The sequence below is a fragment of the Lepidochelys olivacea genome (assembly GCF_965140295.1).
Source record: "Lepidochelys olivacea isolate rLepOli2 genome assembly, chromosome: 15".
Classification (NCBI taxonomy): domain Eukaryota; kingdom Metazoa; phylum Chordata; order Testudines; family Cheloniidae; genus Lepidochelys; species Lepidochelys olivacea.
The window spans coordinates 34,415,115-34,436,492 of NC_140425.1; the positions used below are offsets into that span (position 1 = coordinate 34,415,115).

The 21,378-nt window shown below is 47.5% G+C and overlaps 1 protein-coding gene across 3 annotated transcripts in view; it reads right to left on the minus strand.

The window, feature by feature from the left end:
- TTC28 (tetratricopeptide repeat domain 28) overlaps nt 1-21,378 on the minus strand; it is a 504,428-nt gene that overhangs the window by 20,272 nt on the left and 462,778 nt on the right. For all 3 annotated transcript variants that reach the window (XM_084649138.1, XM_084649137.1, XM_084649139.1), the window contains exons 14-16: nt 19,504-19,648; nt 8,137-8,316; nt 1,652-2,372 (exon numbers count right to left, since the gene is read on the minus strand). In XM_084649138.1, coding sequence (XP_084505264.1) covers nt 1,652-2,372; nt 8,137-8,316; nt 19,504-19,648 — 1,046 coding nt within the window. The remainder of the gene's footprint in view (nt 1-1,651; nt 2,373-8,136; nt 8,317-19,503; nt 19,649-21,378) is intronic.

Sequence of the window (21,378 nt, forward strand, 5' to 3'; positions counted from 1 at the left end):
CTCTAGTGTGAGGCATTATTTCTGTTTGAAATCTCAATTCCCAACCCTCAAGAGAAGCATGGGGGTTGAGGATTTGCATATGGATTCAGGAGACGAGCAGGGATCCCTATGTGCCATTCCCTGCCTGCCCCTGCTGGTAGTGGCGTGGAGAGCTCCCATGTCTGTTCTGTTACGCCTCTGATGAGGGATCTGCTCTGGAAAGCCATTCACATTTCTTCTCTTTCTTGCCAGGCTGACAAACTCCCTTAGAAGGAAAAACAAGGATAAACTGAACTTTGGTCTGTACCCTAAGTCCAACTTCCCTCTGGTTTTCCTTGGATCACCTCCTAATACTAGACTCAGCGAGACAAGACAGTTCTGCATGGGTTTAATCCCAGGTGCTCACTTTAGTAAACAGCACACGAGCTCTCTCTCCTTCTGGTAACAAACACTTGGCACTAGGGTTCTGCACACAGCAGCTACCCAATCTAAGCTCTTCAGCCCAGCTGGGTACACTGGGGACATGCTTGGGACACATGCACAGCTTTCGGAAAGGAGGATTTTTGCTGAGAAAAATACGCTTCATATTTAATGTAATTCCAGTCGCTCTGTTGCTAACCTCAGTGTCTTTCTCTTTCTGACTCTGCTTTGATTAATCAAACCACTCCTGACTGGCACTGAGGGAGCCTGATCCTTCAACTGTTCTGCTTGTCGAACTCCCACTGATGTCAGCGGAAACCTCACATACGAGAGGCGCGCAGAAGCAAGTCTTGTCATGTTTCCTCCTGGAGATTACGCATGCTGCTGTTGCTGGCACTGCCTCTTAAAGAAACGTTACACTCGTGTCCTCAAAATGGCTAGGTTACACATCTAACCTAAGTGTGCAGAAGACACGCATTGAACAAGACGGTCAGTTCTAGAGGAAAATGCTGCTGTGATGGGAATACTGCCAGTATTCTTACAAACTCCGGAAAAGCCTCATCTCTCTGGAATTCTGGGACGTTCTTAGGGTGGCCGCTATTCCTCACAGTCTCTAGCTAAGGTACAACAAGGGTGAATAGTCTCAGTTCCTTATTTCTCATCACTGAACTATTTAGCACATTTAATTTTAAAATGTTGAATTAAGTACACATCTTCCTCAGTGGATTACAGCACGGTTGTTACAGTTCTATTCAAGAAACACCCTCCACCCCACCATTACACTAATGGGAATCAAATCTTTCTGCTGTACCGTGCTGGACACGTATCAGTAAGAATAACACATCCTGGTCTGTAATCTGTAGGGAGAAAAGGAATCTTATTTGTTATCAGCTGGGGATCCTGGGTAATTTCCTGCCTGCATGGCCCTTAGCATATCAGGTCTTCCTAATGATTAAACCTCCCTGATGAGACAGGTGCATTTCATACGCTGTAAATTATGTCGAACACATGCTCTCCCCATTGTTACATTGAAGAATGACTATTTCCCACTGGCCAGTCATTCAGCAACACTCAGAGCAGAACCAGGTCTGATACATAGCTTCTGGTCACTGTAATGGCACAGAGTGTTACTCAGGCACCCTGCTGCTAGCACAGCTCCTTGCTCAATACAAACAAATTGGTGTAAATGTTTCTCCTACAAACCCTTTCCTATTTATTATGAGAACCGTCCCAAGAAGCAGATTCCTCCTACCTGCCCAGTTGGATGGATGGGAGAACTGCTTGCTGCTCTGCACTGTTTTCATGGCCTCTCCGAGGGCTGCACTGGCTTTCGTTCCATTCAGGAGGGAGGCATAGAAGGCATGCACAAACATTTTCGAAGCGGCCACAGGAACAGGCCAGAGTGACACCAAGACACATTGAGCCCCAGCAGCCAGGAATGCCCGTGTCAAGCCGACGACCCCATCAGCAGTGACTTTACTGTTGGACTCTTGATAGGAGCCAAAAACCACTAATTTGACAGGAAGCCGCAGATCCAGAACGTCGGCTGCTGTGAGCAGGAACTCCTGGAGAGGAGGGCAGTCTGAGATACTCTCCACATCACTGGCATCATCCTGCATCCGGAGGGATTCTGGAATTGTGTAGGGATTCCCAAAGGAGCTCTTGCTACTGGCTGGGTTGCTATCAGCGTTGGGCGTTAGGACCAAGGCAGCCAGCTTCCAGGACACATGGGTTGCAAAATGGACACACTCTGCCTGAGTGAGTGCGCTCATGACCCTCTCTTTCGTTGCCACGTTGCCAACCAGAGGCTGGCAGCCAAGTAATTCAGATACCATATAGGCCTCTTCTTCTGCAGAGGGCATAGGCCCCCAAAGCCATCTGTCCATCACTGCTGCAGGGAGTTTGGGATTTCCTATGACAGCTGCCATTGAGGTAGAACTGGAATAAGCAGGAGCATTCTTCTTCAAAAGGGACTAGAAAAAGAGAGAGAGAAAATAGGGATCAAAGAACTGTCTGTTGTAGCCGTGGCCCTGCAAGCGTCCTGCCTCCCCCAGGAATGTCTGGGGTGGCCGGGGCTCTGTAACAGTGAGATGGTTTTATCATTAGAACAATGCCTTGCATTTCTTCAGCCACTTCCATCCAAGTTATACTCCTTTACATACCGGCTCCATTTGGGGGGCAGGGCAGGATTACTACTTCCTTTTCTGGGGAGAGGAAATGGATCCACAGAGAATGGAAGTGATTTATCCAAGGTCACACTGGAGGTTTGTGGCAGAGCCAGCAATATTAACTAAATCTCGACTCCCAGCCTTGTGCTGAACCACAAGCCCATGCTTCCTCCTCAGTCCAGTCGCTCTGTACAGTAGTTTAATTATCCCACTATCTCCCAGTAGTTTAATTATCTAGTCTGGCATTGGTGAGCTCTGGAAATGGGGATTCCACAGGATGAAAAGGTCACTTACCTGGTACAGTAACTGGAGTTCTTAAAGATTTGTGTAATTTGGGTGCTCCATGTCATGATATGCGCACACCTGTGTGCTCTTGATTGGAAATTTTCATCAGCAGTGTCTGTGGGTCCATGCCTGTGCCCTAGACACCCTTCTGCCCCAATCTGAGGAGAGATGGGGGAGTGGACCTGCCACCATTTCCAATCCTTCTCAAGCATGGAAGTAGAAAGAGTCAGACTCCAAGGCAGAGGGGAGCACTCACAGGGACACACATGTCAAAGAACTCCCATTGCTACACAAGGTAAGTAACCTCTCCATCTTTGACTAATGTCCCTATGGGTGCTCTACGTCAGGAGACTTCTGAGCAGTACTTCATCCTGGAGAAGGGGGCCAAGGAGGTGGATTCAGTTCAGACTGTAGAACAGCCTCGCCAAAAGCCATGTAACTGCATCCAGAGCTGACAAGAGTGTACTCCTGGGAAAACATGAACCCAGGACCAGGTGGCTGCCCTATCAGGATAGGTATGTTTTTCAGCAGGGCTACTGTGCTAGATTGATCCCTGGTGGAATGAGCAATGACTCTTGGAAGGGGAAGCAAGGGGTAAACATGTCAACACCTTGTCATGATGAAATACTGTATACAGTGAGTCAGCCATCAAAGCTCCAAGCTCTCCTCGCTGAGGTGACAGCTATGAGGAACACAGTCTTAAGGGACAGATGAAGGTGGGAACAATTCAACATACATTCAAAGGGGGTTTTCTCAGGGCACTGAAGACTAAGCTGAGGTCCCATGGTGGAGTTGGTTCCTTGACAGGAGGGAAGAAGTTGAAGACGACTTCGATAAACCTTGTTGTGGTTGAGTGGGTGAAAACGGATGGCCAGGATCCCCTGGGGGACTAACTTGAAGGGGAAAGGAGTCCAGGAGAGCTGGCTGTATTTCAAGGAATCCCTGTTGAGGTTACAGGGACAAACCATCCCGATGAGTCGAAAGAATAGTAAATATGGCAGGCGACCAGCTTGGCTTAATAGTGAAATCCTAGCGGATCTTAAACATAAAAAAGAAGCTTACAAGAAGTGTAAGGTTGGACATATGACCAGGGAAGAGTATAAAAATATTGCTCGGGCATGTAGGAATGATATCAGGAGGGCCAAATCGCACCTGGAGCTGCAGCTAGCAAGAGATGTCAAGAATAACAAGAAGGGTTTCTTCAGGTATGTTGGCAACAAGAAGAAAGCCAAGGAAAGTGTGGGCCCCCTACTGAATGAGGGAGGCAACCTAGTGACAGAGGATGTGGAAAAAGCTAATGTACTCAATGCTTTTTTTGCCTCTGTCTTCACTAACAAGGTCAGCTCCCAGACTGCTGCGCTGGGCATCACAAAATGGGGAAGAGATGGCCAGCCCTCTGTGGAGATAGAGGTGGTTAGGGACTATTTAGAAAAGCTGGACGTGCACAAGTCCATGGGGCCGGACGAGTTGCATCCGAGAGTACTGAAGGACTGGGGGCTGTGATTGCAGAGCCATTGGCCATTATCTTTGAAAACTCGTGGCGAACCGGGGAAGTCCCGGATGACTGGAAAAAGGCTAATGTAGTGCCAATCTTTAAAAAAGGGAAGAAGGAGGATCCTGGGAACTACAGGCCAGTCAGCCTCACCTCAGTCCCTGGGAAAATCATGGAGCAGGTCCTCAAAGAATCAATCCTGAAGCACTTGCATGAGAGGAAAGTGATCAGGAACAGCCAGCATGGATTCACCAAGGGAAGGTCATGCCTGACTAATCTAATCGCCTTTTATGATGAGATTACTGGTTCTGTGGATGAAGGGAAAGCAGTGGATGTATTGTTTCTTGACTTTAGCAAAGCTTTTGACACGGTCTCCCAAAGTATTCTTGTCAGCAAGTTAAGGAAGTATGGGCTGGATGAATGCACTATAAGGTGGGTAGAAAGCTGGCTAGATTGTCGGGCTCAACGGGTAGTGATCAATGGCTCCATGTCTAGTTGGCAGCCGGTATCAAGTGGAGTGCCCCAAGGGTCGGTCCTGGGGCCGGTTTTGTTCAATATCTTCATAAGTGATCTGGAGGATGGTGTGGATTGCACTCTCAGCAAATTTGCGGATGATACTAAACTGGGAGGAGTGGTAGATACGCTGGAGGGGAAGGATAGGATACAGAAGGACCTAGACAAATTGGAAGATAGGGCCAAAAGAAATCTGATGAGGTTCAATAAGGATAAGTGCAGGGTCCTGCACTTAGGACGGAAGAACCCAATGCACAGCTACAGACTAGGGACCGAATGGCTAGGCAGCAGTTCTGCGGAAAAGGACCTAGGGGTGACAGTGGACGAGAAGCTGGATATGAGTCAGCAGTGTGCCCTTGTTGCCAAGAAGGCCAATGGCACTTTGGGACGTATAAGAAGGGGCATAGCGAGCAGATCGAGGGACGTGATCGTTCCCCTCTATTCGACATTGGTGAGGCCTCATCTGGAGTACTGTGTCCAGTTTTGGGCCCCACACTACAAGAAGGACGTGGATAAATTGGAGAGAGTCCAGCGAAGGGCAACAAAAATGATTAGGGGTCTAGAACACATGACTTATGAGGAGAGGCTGAGGGAGCTGGGATTGTTTAGCTTGCAAAAGAGAAGAATGAGGGGGGATTTGATAGCTGCTTTCAACTACCTGAAAGGGGGTTCCAAAGAGGATGGCTCTAGACTGTTCTCAATGGTAGCAGATGACAGAACGAGGAGTAATGGTCTCAAGTTGCAGTGGGGGAGGTTTAGATTGGATATTAGGAAAAACTTTTTCACTAAGAGGGTAGTGAAACACTGGAATGCGTTACCTAGGGAGGTGGTAGAATCTCCTTCCTTAGAGGTTTTTAAGGTCAGGCTTGACAAAGCCCTGGCTGGGATGATTTAACTGGGAATTGGTCCTGCTTCGAGCAGGGGGTTGGACTAGATGACCTTCAGAGGTCCCTTCCAAACCTGATATTCTATGATTCTATGAAAACTGAAAACTCTTCAATTAGGGGGATGAAGAGCTGTGATTGTAGCTAGGTGAACTTTGATAGAACTCAATGATAATCCAGAGGTTTTTTAACTGAGCAGGTAATCGAGAATGTGTGTCAGAAAAGACTCAAGAGAAGGTATTGCTCAGTGACTGCACCAAATCTGGAAGCCCCAGGAGGGGCATGAGGGTGCTTAGGGCGCAGGTGCAGACCAGTGGACACTGCTGATGAAAATCTCCAATGAAGAGCGCATAGGCGCATGCATGTCTTGATGAGGAGCACCCATAGAGACACTACTTGAAAAAGAATCCTTGTTCCACTGACTAATTGTTTTTACTGTTCGGAAGTTTTTTTTAATCCCATTCAGCATAATTTTTTCCTGTTGACCTTGTTTATATTTGTCAGGTTATGAAATTTACGGAATCTATTATGAGCTGTTTCTGAAACAGTCAGTACTGTGAAGGGTGAATGAACCAATTCCTGCTTGTAAATCCCTTTGGGATGTTCAGGATGAACATAAAAGTGCTTTAGAAAGGATGAAATAAAAATAATTCCTTGGTTGGCAACAGTTGCAGATGACACAAAATTATGTAGATTAGTCAAGACTAGAAAAGACTGTGAGGAGCTTCAGAGGGACCTAACCAAATTAGGCAGTTGGGCAGAGTTCAATTAATATTTCTTTTCTGTTTTTGGAAAGAAGCACTATGATATATCACATGAGGATGAAATATTTTCCATTCCATTAGTAACTAGGGAGGATGTTAAATATCTCTTAGGGATAAATACTTTTAAATCCAAATGCCCAGATACCTGCACCCAAGAGTCCTAAAAGAGTTGGCTGAGGAAATCTCTAGCCTGCTGATAATAACTTAACAAATCTTGCAATACGGGGGAAATTCAGGAACATTGGATAAGTGCTAATGTTGTGGCAATATTCAAATATGTGTAATTATAGTGTATAAGTATCTTCATAAGGAGAAAATACTAGGTACTGAAGGGATCTTTAATCTAGCAGAGAAAGGCAGAACAAGAATAACATCCGGAAGCTGAGGCCAGACAAATTAAAATTAGAAATTAGGCTTTTTTTTTTTCTTTTTAAACAGTGAGGGTGATTAACCATTGAAACAAACTACCACGGAAGTAGTGAATTTTCCATTTCTTGATGTCTTCAGACTCAGACTGGATGCCTTTGTGAAGACATGCATTGGTCAAATATAAGTTATTGGGTTCAATGCAGGTGTAACTGTAATGGTCTGTGATATACAGGAAATTAGACTAGATGATTTAATGATCCCTTCTGGCCTTAAACTCTATATATCTAGCGGCTGATGAAGTTCACTGCTGACAAACACTAAGTAATAGACACTGAAAGGAATCATCTGAATGATCCATACACATTGCTGGGCTCTAAATTAACTGTAGCTGGGTGTCACTGCAGTCAGGTCAATGGAAACCTCTGACCAACAAATGTGCTGTGGCAGTTTAAGATCAAGTACTGACCAGAGACAGATTGACTCCTGGGGAATGGGAATCCAGAATGGGAAACTCCAAGTCATACACATCAACAACCATGATAAAATCAGGCCCATCCTCCTATTTAGACAACGATTTCACATGGCAATAATGCAGGATGTACCACAAGACTCTGTTCTGAGCAATCAGACCAAGACCTGTGGCATTCTTTGATGGTATGATGTTGGCCTTGAACTCCTCAGATTTTTTGGGCTTTACGAAGTGGAAGGTTATTACCATATATCAATGAAAACGGTATTTCCCCAGAATTTGCTTGAAGTATCAGCTTTTACCTATGTCCTCAATGTCATGAGGAATCAGTGGCCAACGCCACAGGGGAACAGGCATGGAGGCAAACATATGAGCAGATTGCTAGGATGTGATTAACTCACCAGGGAAACTCAGTTTAGGTCACTCTGTCTGCATGGGAGCTCAACCCACCCAGAACCTGCAGTCTAGTTCAGAAAGAAATCCCAACCACTGCCTTGACATGATTTGTGATCTCTGTGGGGTAGGGACCGCGCCTGACTCTGCTCTGGAAAGCATCGAAGTACACTGTTGGTGCCCAGCTCATTCAGCACCAGTACCCTGGAAGTTGGTAGGTTTGTGATTTCCATTTTTGTAGCCGATGCCGCTGGAAGAGACAGCAATCCCTGCAGTTCAGCCTGGGGCCCACACAGGGCCTGTGTGGCATGGAGTAGCTTCAGCTCTCACATGGCACAGATGGGGCCCTGCATGTCTCACCTCACAGCAGGAGCTTTGGGAGCATGGGGCTGGAGAGTACCTTGGAACTGGGGTTCAGTGACTGGATGGATGGTACTGCGATGAGGCTGAAGCGCTCGTAGAGGTACTCATTCGAGGAACTTCCTTTCAGGAGAGCGAAGGGGATAAGGTACAGTTCTCCCTCTAGAACTAGTATCAGCTGGCGATGGCGGCCAACTGGACCACTGGAATGCATCAGACCCTGAAGAGGAAAGACACACAGGCAGTTCAGTCCCCTTGTCTACACAGCCAAAGAAACACTCTATGCTCAGGCCCCGCTGTAAGTGTCAGGCTTTCTAGCTCCCAGAATCAGCAAGCCTGAAACATCTATTTTAAAATTGCTATTCAGCAGACCACATTTGACCTCAGATGCAACACCTATCACCCTGCCATGTTTGCACTGATTAACAATTCATTCATGGACAGAAGATCTCTAGTCAGATACACTGGACTGGGTTCCACTTCTTTGCTGCAAAGATCTCTGTAAGCATCTCCAGCCTTGTTGTATTATAACTACCATTCCCACTTAAATGCAAACCTTTCTATCCACCGAAGGATGCAAAGGCTCATGTTTGGTCTCTGCCTTATCACTAGTCTCCTAAGCCACTTCTGAAGCTATTTGCTGGCTCACTAATCTGGACTTGGTCCAAAAGTTGGTCCAATAAAAAATATTACCTCTCCCACCTCGTCTCGCTAATATCTTGGGACCAATACAGCTACAACAACACTGCATAATCTGGATTTGGTTCTTTGAAAGTTGCTAATCCCCTCTCTTGCTATGCATAAAATGACTAGCCACCCCTCCCACCTCCACATACATTAGCCCCATGTGATCTGTATGAAAGGAACATGACTATTTATATAATTAATATTGCCACTGTTAGAGAATTGCAACAAATCTTGTATAAAATATACCATTGTAAGATGTCAATGGAAAAATTATGATTTGCTGAGTACGATTATCGTGTTTGTATTCATATATCATCTTTGTATCTAAAGTTATAAATATTGACTATGTACCAGTATTTCAAATGTGTCTGCCCCTGGGGTAACCCCCACAAGGTAATTTATATCCAGTCTAGCCAGCACATTCTGAACCGACCATTCAAACTGATTGCCCATTAAAGAACACAGTGGGCCATAGAGCTTGTCCCAGCCTGGTGAGCCTTCCTGTGGACGCTTTAGCCAAAATATGGGCAATGGCTTCTCCTATGAGTCATCAAAGCATGCAAGGCTATGTGACTTGCTCATGTGACCCTGGACTCCATCCTGTGCCTATCATTTTTAACAAACCAAGACTGAGAGCAGTCCCTCCACATGGGAGAAGGTAAAAAAAACAACTCTGCAAACGTCCATTTTGCCTCTTTCCTGCTCTGATCTCTGGACTTACACTAAAAGGAGCATATTGACTATGGACTGAGGACCTTCCAAATCTTTTGGAAGTTACCAGAGACTTTACAAGCCAGTGTTCTGTAACATCACTGCTTCAAACCGGATACAAGAACTCTGCAATGATTGTATGTATCTGATTTCCTTAACCATTTTAACTCTCTACGTATACTTTTCTCTTATAAATAAACCTTTAGCTATTAGATATGGCAACAGTGTGATTATTGGGTAAGGCCTGAGTTATATATTGACCTGGGTATGTGGTTGATCTTTTGAATTCAGAAGAAACCTTTGTTTGATGAAAGTGGTTTTCAATGGCCACTCATCATTAAGTCTAGTGTCTGGGTAGTGGGGATGCCTATGGAGACTGCAGTTTGGACTGCTTTTTAACCAGTGTGGTGAGACAGAAGTTTACTTTAGTTTCTGGGTTGGTATTGAATGTAAGAACATAAGAATGGCCCTACTGGGTCAGACCAAAGTTCCATCTAGCCCACTATCCTGTCTTTCGACAGTGGCCAGTGCCAGGTGCCCCAGAGGGAATGAACAGAACAGGGAATCATCAAATGATCCATCCCCTGTCGCTCATTCCCAGCTTCTGGCAAACAGAGGCGAGGTACACCAAGACACCAGAACAGACCAAGACACAAAGGGCACATACAGTTGCTGCTGCCTCTGGTCCTATTTAAGGATGTAAAAGTGAATTCCATTTTAATCTGTTTCATCATGTTTTATTGAACAAGACCAGAAACAGCACCCCAAAGTGAGCAGCTCTGTAGATCACATACAGCTTGGAACAAGAAGCACTGAAACAGCATCAGCACCAAACAAACCAAAAGCAGCAAAACTAATCTCAACCACAAAACGGAAAACAAATTGCTGAGCAAACAGATGCCTCAATGTCAGAGCAGCAGGCTTAGTGTGGGCCTTTAAATCGACATTTCATTTAAACTTGAGGCCTTTAGCACATGCTCAGAGAGGACTTAGCTTCAACTTGACCTGATTTTGGAATTAACCAGTTCAACATGTGTTGCTGCATTTCCCTTGAGACCTCTTGTTCCCCAAGCGTGAGCCAGGTGTTCCATATTCACTGGCAGGATGGAGACCAGGGCTCAGCACTCAGGGCTATAATTTCTTGAGTGACACCATTTAAGCTGCCATCAGACATGGCAAACATCTGTTTTGACAGGAAAAAGACAGCTACTCATGCTGCTCAGCAAATGAAGATAAAATTGGCCCACACCATTTGGAGTGGGATTCTGAATTACACTCCAAGCGCTCCGAACATTTCTTCCGAATGAAAATCCTGGCTCCAGCACGGGCAACACTAGACATGGCTCTCTCAAACATTTTGACCGATATTGTGAAGGTAACAACCTAGATAACCTCTCTGGCTCCAGACAGACACATTGTTCTTGGGAGAAGTGACACTCACATTCTGCCTCTCTCTCACATTATTGACCTACATTGCCCCTTTTTAGATTCCTTGATTTAGAGCCAATTTCATTCTCTCATTCCCACTGAACTGGAGGCTGCAGGATCTCCTTTCTGGAAGTGTCTCTTTCCCCTGTCCAAACAGTTCACGGCCTGACTTGTCAAATGACAAAACAAACCCCTTTGAATAAAAAGGAGTCAGAAAGCAGCAGCAGTGACTGCGTCTGCATGTGCTGAGTAACCAGGGAACCGGGAGGGAACGGACTGGATGTGTGTACATTAGGACAGAGAGAGACTTGGTGCATTTTATTGCTTCTGCCAAGTTCTCCTCAAACAGCTTGGATGATACATCTCTGTCCTGACCCACAGCTCCCTGATCCCAGGCCTTGACCTCTTCTGAGCAGAGATTTCCAGTCATGACATGCAGCAGTTTTTAATGTTGATAGCTGTACCTCAGATTGAGACCCACTGATCTCACTTCACTGATGACTTGAAAAGTAACAGGAATCTTCTGTGGGATTCTCTAAGCTTAGCACACAGACCACAGCAAAAACAGAGCAACATTAATAAGGGTCTTAAATTCCCTCTGGCCGCCACCCACTGATGGAGGCTGAGGCAACACCTAAGGAAGGGTCAGACACAAAGGAGGCAGGCTAGACACACAGGTAGGCGGCGAGAGAGAGAGAACAAGAAACATTCCCATTTGAAATGGGAATAAAACGGCAGAAGGAAAAGAAAGAGATTTTCTTTTAAGAGGAGTTAAAAATAGTCACTGACCTCTTGCTGTTTTTCCTGCCCTCCTTGCAGCTCTATAGCTCACCCTGCTCCACCGATTGGAGACAAAGATACAGGGTCAGTCACTCTGACATCCAGCTGCCTCAGGAGCCTTCCTGAGAAAAATGTCCTCTCCATTCTGACATATTGTTTACAAGCACCAACAGCTCCTTGAGGGAGGCCTCCCCCTGCACACTGCCTGTGGTGAACCAGACTGCGTGCTCTGCAGCTAAATTTACCAGCCTCTGCTCAATCTTGCCTCTCTCTGCAGAGACCAAGTTGACAAGCAGTAGCTTCCCACCAGGGGGTTGTTGTTTTCCAGAAATGTTTTTTTTATATATTCCGTTTGACTTACTGCTCCGGGAGCTTTAGCTGCAGGCAACATAATGAGACTATCTAAGCCATAGTGACATGTGCCTAGCAGAATTTTCCATTTGTATGGGAAACCCCCAGGGTTTAATATTTTTTCATGTTAGCTGCATGTGTGTTAGGGAAACAGAAATAAAATTATGAGGCACATTTGCATTTCACATACCTCCAAGAGCTATTTTCAGGAGTGAGTTTAAACAAAAAGAAGCTGTTCGATGAAAGCAATGGATGTAAGGTTTGAAGTGCAAAGCATGGGATCCCCTGCTCTGCATCAGGCCAAGGACATGGGCACCACTGGCAGCCATGGGGTTCCAGGTCCCAGCACATGATGGTGGCTGTAAAGGCCACATAATTGTTTGCCTTTGTGATCGACAAATTGCTGGGCACCGGCAGTGGGGTCAGCCACTAAAATGCCAACAAGCTGCTGGTCTGGGTGGTCCCTCTTAGCAGTCACTGCGCTATGGACACCAGTGAGGGGACTGGATATCTGGGCAGAGAAGGAGCTGCCATTTGCTGAGGTGATCATATATGGTCTGCCACTTCTGTCCATCCCCACATATGATTAGTTATTGTAATGCTGGGCAGCAGGCTCTCCGAGGCTTTATCTACAGCCCCTAACACCAGGGACAGCAGCCACAGGGTACCTTGAGTCAGTCTCACAAAATCACAACACAGGGCCCAGCCGTGTTGCTCCTCAGGCTGGAGGGAGATAGCAGGTGCCAAGAACACTTGGAGATCCACTCCCAGCCTAGCCCTAGTCCTTTGGACAAAGGCTGAAGTACAGCTCCCAGATTTAGCTTATTCCAGGACCTTGCAGAAACCAGCACAAAAAGCCTGCTTAGCAAATGGCTCCTCTCAGAGCTCTCTGACTGTTAGGAGCCTTGCACTAGAATCATCACCAGTAAACGTTACTCCCCTCCCTGAAAGCAGGTGCCGCCTTCCTAATTGTAGCCCACAGGGCTAGCTTGCCTTCATTATATTCACTGCCTTGCCTTCATTATATTCTGTTTGCATTATATTCAGCAGTAATGCAAGGAATCTACAGGCCTGTACCCTGTGAGACATTACCTCCAGCAGTTAGCATAAAGCTTGGGGCCCATGAATTCTGGCACAGACAAATGATCTAATGGTCACCCCTGAGTTTTGGGGAACTGAAAATAAAGTGTGCAAGGGGAATTTTGACCATAATGACACCTGCCAACCACAGAAAATTGAGAAAACATCCCGATATGACTAACCACAAGAGAGCTACGGCAACGAATTGATGTATATAAGTTGAGATCACTGATATACTAACCTATAGGAGAAGTTTCAGAGTAACAGCCGTGTTAGTCTGTATTCGCAAAAAGAAAAGGAGTACTTGTGGCACCTTAGAGACTAACCAATTTATTTGAGCATGAGCTTTCGTGATGAAAGCTCATGCTCAAATAAATTGGTTAGTCTCTAAGGTGCCACAAGTACTCCTTTTCTTTCTATAGGAGAAGGACACTCCAGCATTAGTAAAGTGAGGAAATACAAATAAGGAAGAGAGGAGAAACCCCTAGTGAATATGCATTAGACATGGTGGCACCAGCATAACATATTATAAAAGTTGCATCCCAGCCTACGGGCAGTAGGAGAAAGATGTAGCCCCTGGGAGGTGCCAGAACAACCGCCACTGATGATGAGAGGGAAGGTGATGGTGATGTGGAAGATGATGGCTAACATTTCAGGTTGTTCTACACGAGATGGTGTGAGTATATGATGTGCAGATATACATTCTACGGTATCTCTGTTTATCTTCCTGAGTTGGGGTGTTTGTGACTGAGATAAATGTGTTAATAAAGTATCTGTAAATACAGAAGAGCTCCTACAGAGTGTGTGTTGCTGCTGTGCACGTAATAATTTGAATAATACTGGGCCTGATCTTGGGACAAATACCTGCCAACCCTCAAAGTCATAAATGGGAATTCTTAAGTAATCAATGTAATTATTACATCATCTATAGATCAGGCTACAGAATCCTGGCCATGTTCTCTAGGATTTTCATGCATTGTTACAGAGGTACGGATGAGCTTAAGTTGGTGGACACTGGGTCCAGGCTCATGGCAGTTACATCTCCAGCTGTGAAAGACTTTGTACAGGCAGGACCAATGTGCCGAAAAAACCACTCTCTCTAAAATAATCCTGTATCCCAGAGACTCCCTGGGGTGGCTGGGAATTGTTTCTCTTCTCATACGGCCAGCATTGTGGTCCAGCACAATCACGTGTCTGTTCTCCCTGCTGTCCCAGCTTTAGAAAAGAGCATTAATGTCTGAAAAATTATCCTCATCTTGTCTGCTTAGAAACTCAAGAAGGGAGAGTTAGACTCTGTATTTGTCCTGTTGAGTTATTGTTTTGTGACACTGAAACCTGCTTGAGGATCTCGGACATCAGGTGGTCTGACGTTCTGGGTATGATATAACACTTTGCACCTGGTAAAGCCTGCTATTAATTAATTACAAACTAGCTATATAAAGAATAAACTCCACAGTTCAGACATACCCTCCCTCTCTGTCCTGCTGCCATGGAACCAGATCCACACCTCCCTAAGGAACTTGGAATAACTGGAATCACAGGAAAAGTAAACAACTTTGATAACCAAATACAACTTGATACAGGGACTTCCTGTGGACCACAGATGCCAGTGGACATTTTAAGGTGCCTGAATTGCAAAGGATCGGCAGCTGACCACAATGAACTGATAGTCTGGTCTCTAGATGTCAAACAGCTCACTGGGAGTTAGTAGCTCGAATGAGAAATCTCTGGTGACACCTAAATCCAAACCATTGACACCTTCTCACAAGACCTGATGATGGCAGTGCTGGCTGCTTGGGCAGCTCTCCAGAAATGCTGTTTGCGTCTTGGGAAATCTTATAGGGAGTTCTTATCATGACTGTATATCAGACAGACAGCTTGCCAGAAATCATCTTCCCACCCCTGCCTAATCACTCCTGAGTCTGCGCTCACCTCACCACAAGTATCTCAACCAGGGGCAAACCAGAAGCCTGGAGGCAGCCCCAAGCTCCTGCTCTTCCCCTGCAGGTTGGTTGGAAAGGAGCAGGACATCTGAGCAGCATCCAGATGCCACAGCAACTGAAAAATGTTAGAGAGGCACAGGGTGGGTGTTCCCAAGGCTGTCACCCTCTAGCTGAACAGACTGCAGCAGAGCCAGAGAAGCCACTCCAGAGTTGATACTCAGGTAGGTTAGCAGTGACCACAGCGATCTGGAAACTCAGCAGGTCCCCACTGCTGCTCCTTGTGGCCTATTGTCTGTCATCAGCATTGCAGGTGCAATTGGCTCTCCATCTCCTTTTGCACCCACAGTGGTTCCCTTGCAAGTTTTCTGATGTGGCAGCTTTAGAACCTAAGCCCTTTCTCCTGTGAGGATCAGACTGGAGCTGATATAATGCTTCATGATGGCTGATGTATGCAACTATACTATGCACTTCTTAAAGATAAGTCCAAGTGTGGCTGCCTTCCTGACAGCAAAGGACAGCATGTTTCAAGGAAGCCGCCAAGGCAGCGCTTTCCCCTTAAGCAAAAATTAAATCAAATAGCGGCGTAACGCCTAAGGTAAAGTATTATTCCATTCCGCTTTCCAGATTCTCTGACCCAGGCCCTTAACAACATCACAGCTGCTAAACAAAGACAGTTGTTCAAATAATTATGAGCACTGCATAAAGGGGCTAATCTCTTTAGTCTTGAAGTGTCTGTGATTTATAATGTCAGACTTTTATTTTCAATATTTTTATTGAAAGGCTGAAAACACAAGTCTATATTCTGTCTAGGAAACCTGCAGCCACCTTCCCAGGTCAGCTCACTTTGACAGTGCAGCACTTCCCCCTACTGGACAGAATCATGTAGCCGCTGCAGAGGGAAATACGGGTACCAGCTAGCAAAGCTATCTCTCTGGCTTTCATATAAGATGGGAGAATTAAGACCTGTAGGAAAATGGGGAAGGGGAATTCTGACATTCACAGGCTCCCTGCATCTCTTAGGGAAGAGGTGTCACTACTCTGAGTAACAAAAATACAACAATTAAATCCCTCCCCCAAGAGAAGTCAGGAATGTAGGCGAGATGACAGTGCCCCTCATTAACTCTTCCTGCAGCGAACCCCCAAAACTTGTGCAGTCTGTCACTCTCAGCTACTGCCCCCCTCCTGTACTATGCAGAATCACTGCAGACTTTCCTGATGCCTCAGCACAATTCCAGCTGGCAGATAAACCCAGACGTCTTGTCTCTGATAATACATTGTTGTAAAATTGTTCTCAGCTCTTTAGGTCACTGTGATTCTGTCACATCTCAACACCCCACAGCAAACATCTCAGCAGGCACCTGAAGTCATTCCCTGTCTACAGCGGTGGTGTGTGAGTGGTAAGTGCAGTCCTCTTCTTGTGCGATTTCTCTCCTATGCGCAGAAGCTCTGCCTTGTCCACACGCTGCATTCCCTGCGGGTCTCTCGCACACGGTGCTGCTCCCATGCACCCCAGATTGTCTGGGCCCTTTAACAGCATGTGGCTGTAGCAATGAGGTCACATGGTCTGGTTCGTCTCCTTGTCAGCTCTCTCCTGTTCTCCCCGCTGCTCACCAGCAGCTCTCCCTGCATTGTACACTCAAGATCAGCCTGACAAGAGTGCCCAGAAACCTCACGCCTCCAGGTGCCCCAAACCACCAGAGCAATATCCTGTCTGAGCTCCAACACAGCCAGCAACCCAACCTGTGCCCAGCAGCCTCCCGTCACAGCCTGCGCCTAGGGCCCTGGGAAGCACTTTCCTACTGACTATGCCAGGCTCTTGTTGTAACACAGCATTGCGGGATGGGTGGGGAAAGGAGAGGAGGACAAGGCTTTCAGGTCTACTCAGACTCACATCATTCAATATACAGAAGCCTAAGGAAACCTGGGGTGAAAACACCCTTCACATGGCCGTGCAGTGGAGAAGCAGGCTCTGGGGATTCACTGACTCCGTCTGCACGTTGTTTAACAGCAGTAAAAGGAACTGAGAACGACCTTGTGGGGATATAACTTACATGGCTTTGCAATAGATGTGGAGTATAAATCAGGACAAGCTAGTATGGACTCAATAAGCCTCTAGTTAGAATGCTCTCTGCAGCTTTGGTCACCTCTTGTTCGGAAGGACAGAGCTGAGATTGAGACGGCAGGGCAGGGGACAGCCAGGTTTGGGCTGGAGTTCGGGGAAAGGAATCAGCCTTGGCGCCTCTCAGCCTTGAGGAAGGGAATTCTGCAGGATCTAATGAGGGTGCAGGAGGAGCATCAGAAAGGCAAGTTGCAGAAAAGCTGAGGAGCCACCTTAGAGTCAGTCCTGGAAAGTACAAGGTCAGCAGGCCGACGGGCAGGAGTTAACAGCTGCAACTGGCTAGGAGTCAGCAATTCTACGCTGGTGTACTCCAGGGCTCTGCAAACAGTAGCTATCGAACTGCACAGCCCAGGAGAGGGGTAAGAGAACATCCTCACTATGCAGGTTATCATTTATGTTTGAGGCAGCGCCTAGACCTACCCATCAGGATGGGTGTGATACAAACACAGAGTAAGGCATGGGCCCTGCCCCAAAGAGCTTATAGGCCAAATACACAAAAAGCAGGCGAAGGGAGAGCAAAGATCCCGCACACATGCAAAGAGGCCAGGGAGTGACTAGCAAAAGGCTTCTTTATTTCAACCTTGTTTTACCCCTGGCCTGCTTGCTACACATTCCGCATTTAACCTCGGGTGTCAATTTCATTGATCACTAACTTGAGCATTTTCAGAGTTTGAAAAGGGTTGGAAACCAGAGGCCCAGAGAGGGGACATGACTTGCCCCTGGTCACTCAGCAAGTCGCTGGTAGAGCTGGGATTAGAATCCCAGCCCCCGGACTCCTCACCCAGAGCTCAGGCACTAGCCCAAGTGGTGTCAGAGATCTGGTTAGTCTGGTAGGATTCCCTTCCACACCAATGGGTTGAATTCTCTTCGCATCCGCTCCATGCGATGCGCTCCTGCATATGACCACCGTGCCACTATGCTGCATGTGGCGCCTTTCAGATTCTTTGCATGGGATGAACTGATACCTGGAACACCCCATCACACATACAGCATGCAACCAACCCCTCTGCATGAGACACTCCACACATCCCATACCTGCTGCATGGAACACCCTGCCACAGAGCACCCTGTCTCTGAAAAGATGCAGCAGAAATTCACAGGCTCAGAGATGGGCAGCAAAAATATTAAAAGTCCTGGAGAGGCACTCTGATAAAAACACAACATGGGGGAAAGCTGAGGAATCTAAGAAGATAGTAATAGTCAGCCCCTCTCCCGCCCCCTGCGGAGACAAGCTGCCTGGGAGTGCTCTGCGCAGAACGTTCAGTCAGTCAGAGCTCAGCAGATGTCACACTTATCAGCATCCTTAGAAAGGGACATGGGGACCCTCCTGGGATCTCACTGAGGGAGCCAGGGCTGAATTCAACCTGCAGCTACTCCATTCTGTGGATCACCCTGTAGCCAGACTGCCCCCTTTTTCAGATCCCATCTCCTTGCCCAGCCCCTCTTCTGGTGGGTCAAGAAAAATGTTTCACTCTGCACCCAGGGGCAGGCCATTCCCATGGCCGAAGACCCACCGGCACAGACCAAGATGAGTCAAACACATGGGAATCCTACATGGAAACCCACAGGCACAACCCCCCACCCTCAGCATTTCAGACAGCGTCCCAGCCTGGGATAAGTGAACACATTAATGCAGCTACACTAGCAGCCCCAGGTAGTGGAAAGTACAGAGAAGAGGTTGGGCAGAGGGCTCTTTTATCGCTGTATGCAGGAACATATACACCGGCAGGGTTTGGGTTCTGTCTGGTAACAAGTCACAGGAGGAGGTAACAGTGAATGGTCCTGGGCTGAGAGCCTGGGACACTGAGGCAGTCTTTATCCTAAGAATGGATACAGCATAGGCATTACCAGGGCAAGCTTCCTCACCAACATGCCACTCCCTGAGATCCCTGTCCTAGAGGGATCTCCTTGGGAGTGAGAAGAGAGTTCACTCTTTATGAAACAGTCCACCCTTGGCCTCTCTGCTAAGGCTACCAAGTGGTGAAGCTGGACATATGGACATGTCTCCCACTTGGAACTGGACTGAGATCCACCAAACTCATTTCATGTAGGGTCCACTGAACAGCCACCCATTCGAAGTACTTGCAGTTGCTATTCCTCTCCTGGATTCAATCCAGCAATGCTCCGTATTACCAACTCCCTGAGCTATCCAGTCACCCAGCTAGGCCACACTGGAACCAGGCACCCACCAGTGAAAAGTTCTGTGCTTCGTTTCCAAGCCTTGAGTTATCTAGCCTCTTCCTTTCCAAGCCCCAAAAAGTTTTGGTAAGTTGGACTCTGCAACTTTTGCCTGTACCAAGGCACTTACCCCTTCCATGGGCCCTATCAACAGGTCATAGAGCACACGTAATGGGGGTTTGGAGAAGGTGCTCTGCCTCCTGGGAAGAGAGGATGTTCCATCCTTAGCAGGACACATGGTGCTGCTGAACAGACTGGTCATGCTCTGACAGCTCCTGTGGATAGAAGGAAAGCGAGAGGTTAACTGGAAACGTGTGGAGATCTGAAGTGGATTGTCCTGGCATAACCTTAGCTGCCCAGAAGCCAGTCCCCAGGCCTGCCCAGGAAAGGCTGCTATTCCAGGAGCAGCTTTCCTCCCTGGTTTGATTATCCCATTCAGTTGCACACCACACAGAACAATGAGAGAAACCACAGGGTGAACCAGCTGCAGACAACAGCTTACATTTCTATGGAGTTTCTCTACAGAATCAAATGTCCCAAAGTGCTGTTCAAAGCACTTAATTACATACTTGTGTGCAGCGATTGTGTGCAGGCAAATGTGAGACCCATTAAGACTTGCCTGCAGCCGCAGGAACATTTACATTGGCGCTAGGCACCAATTAATCTGAGATGGCATCAAAAGGCAAACATGACAAAGGGAGCGCTGGGCAGACACCTGTGCTTGCTGCCCTTAGTCGGCATGGTCCCATACAGAGGAAAGCCTCCCTGAGGGAGCCCAGCTCCCTCCCCTTGGGCTGGGAGCCAGCAAGCTGCTGACTTGGAGCTACAGCCTCTGTTAGACACAGCTGCGTCCTTCAGCTGCAAGAGTGACCCTGAGAATGCCCAACATCCCCCTAAACCCAAGCGGACAGCACTGGGCCCAGAGTAAGTCCTGTGCACCTACGGCCACAAGCATCACACAGCACTTCTCCGTCAGGCCCAGTCAGAGCACTGGAATCTGCCGTGAAACAGCCGCAGGACAAGACACACACACACACACACGCTAACTAACAGCAGACCATGCATCCGATGAAGTGAGCTGTAGCTCTCGAAAGCTCATGCTCAAATAAATTGGTTAGTCTCTAAGGTGCCACAAGTACTCCTTTTCTTTTTGTGAATACAGACTAACATGGCTGTTACTCTGAAAGCAGACCAGAGGGAATCAGGTGCTCTGGGACCCAGCCCTAGTGCCGGCAGGAGGGAGCAGACGCCGGACATGGGCGTCCCAGGGATCAGCGAGTGGCCCCTCTCACACCTGTTACCCAAGCACTTTTCAGGGGGGAGTTCAGAGCTCGGCCTCCCAACCCCAGTACTTAAGACTCCAGCCTGCCTCACTGCAGCTTCCTCCTTAAGTGAGTGCAGGACAAAAACTCACCAGAGACAAGGCTGCCGATCAATCCATGGCCCTGCAGATTCGTCTCCCGGCTGGTGTTCCATCTTTGCCACCTCATTTCGTTGCTGGGAGATACTTTGCTCCCTCCTTCCTATTCCCTGGGGGCAGCACTAACTGCTGCTTCTCCCAACCATCGCCTGCACATTTAGAGCCGCTCTCTCTGCACTAGCCGACACAGAGGTTCATTGCTGAGGTCCAGATGTGAGCACTGCAACTCCACTGTACAGTGCCCAAATGCCAGCACCCAAAGCTGTGCCCCCACAATGCCCCAGTGCCACTGCACCGAACCCTTCTCCCCAGACCTGGCCCAAGAGGGGCTGCTGAGTTGGATTCCTGCCAGCCCCTTCTACACTCAGCAAAGGGTCAGTCGCCTCTAGTGCTGTTCTGAGTTGGCTTTCTCTGAGCATGCAGTGACCTCCAGCAGGCTGCAGCCTGACACGATCCTCTGTGCCACTCAGACTCACAATCCGGGGCCATTCTCTGCTTCTCCCCAGCCTGCCGGGCTCTTTCCTGCACAACATGTACTGTAGTATTGAAAGTGAGACCCACCCCACTGTCCAACAGCTCCTGCAG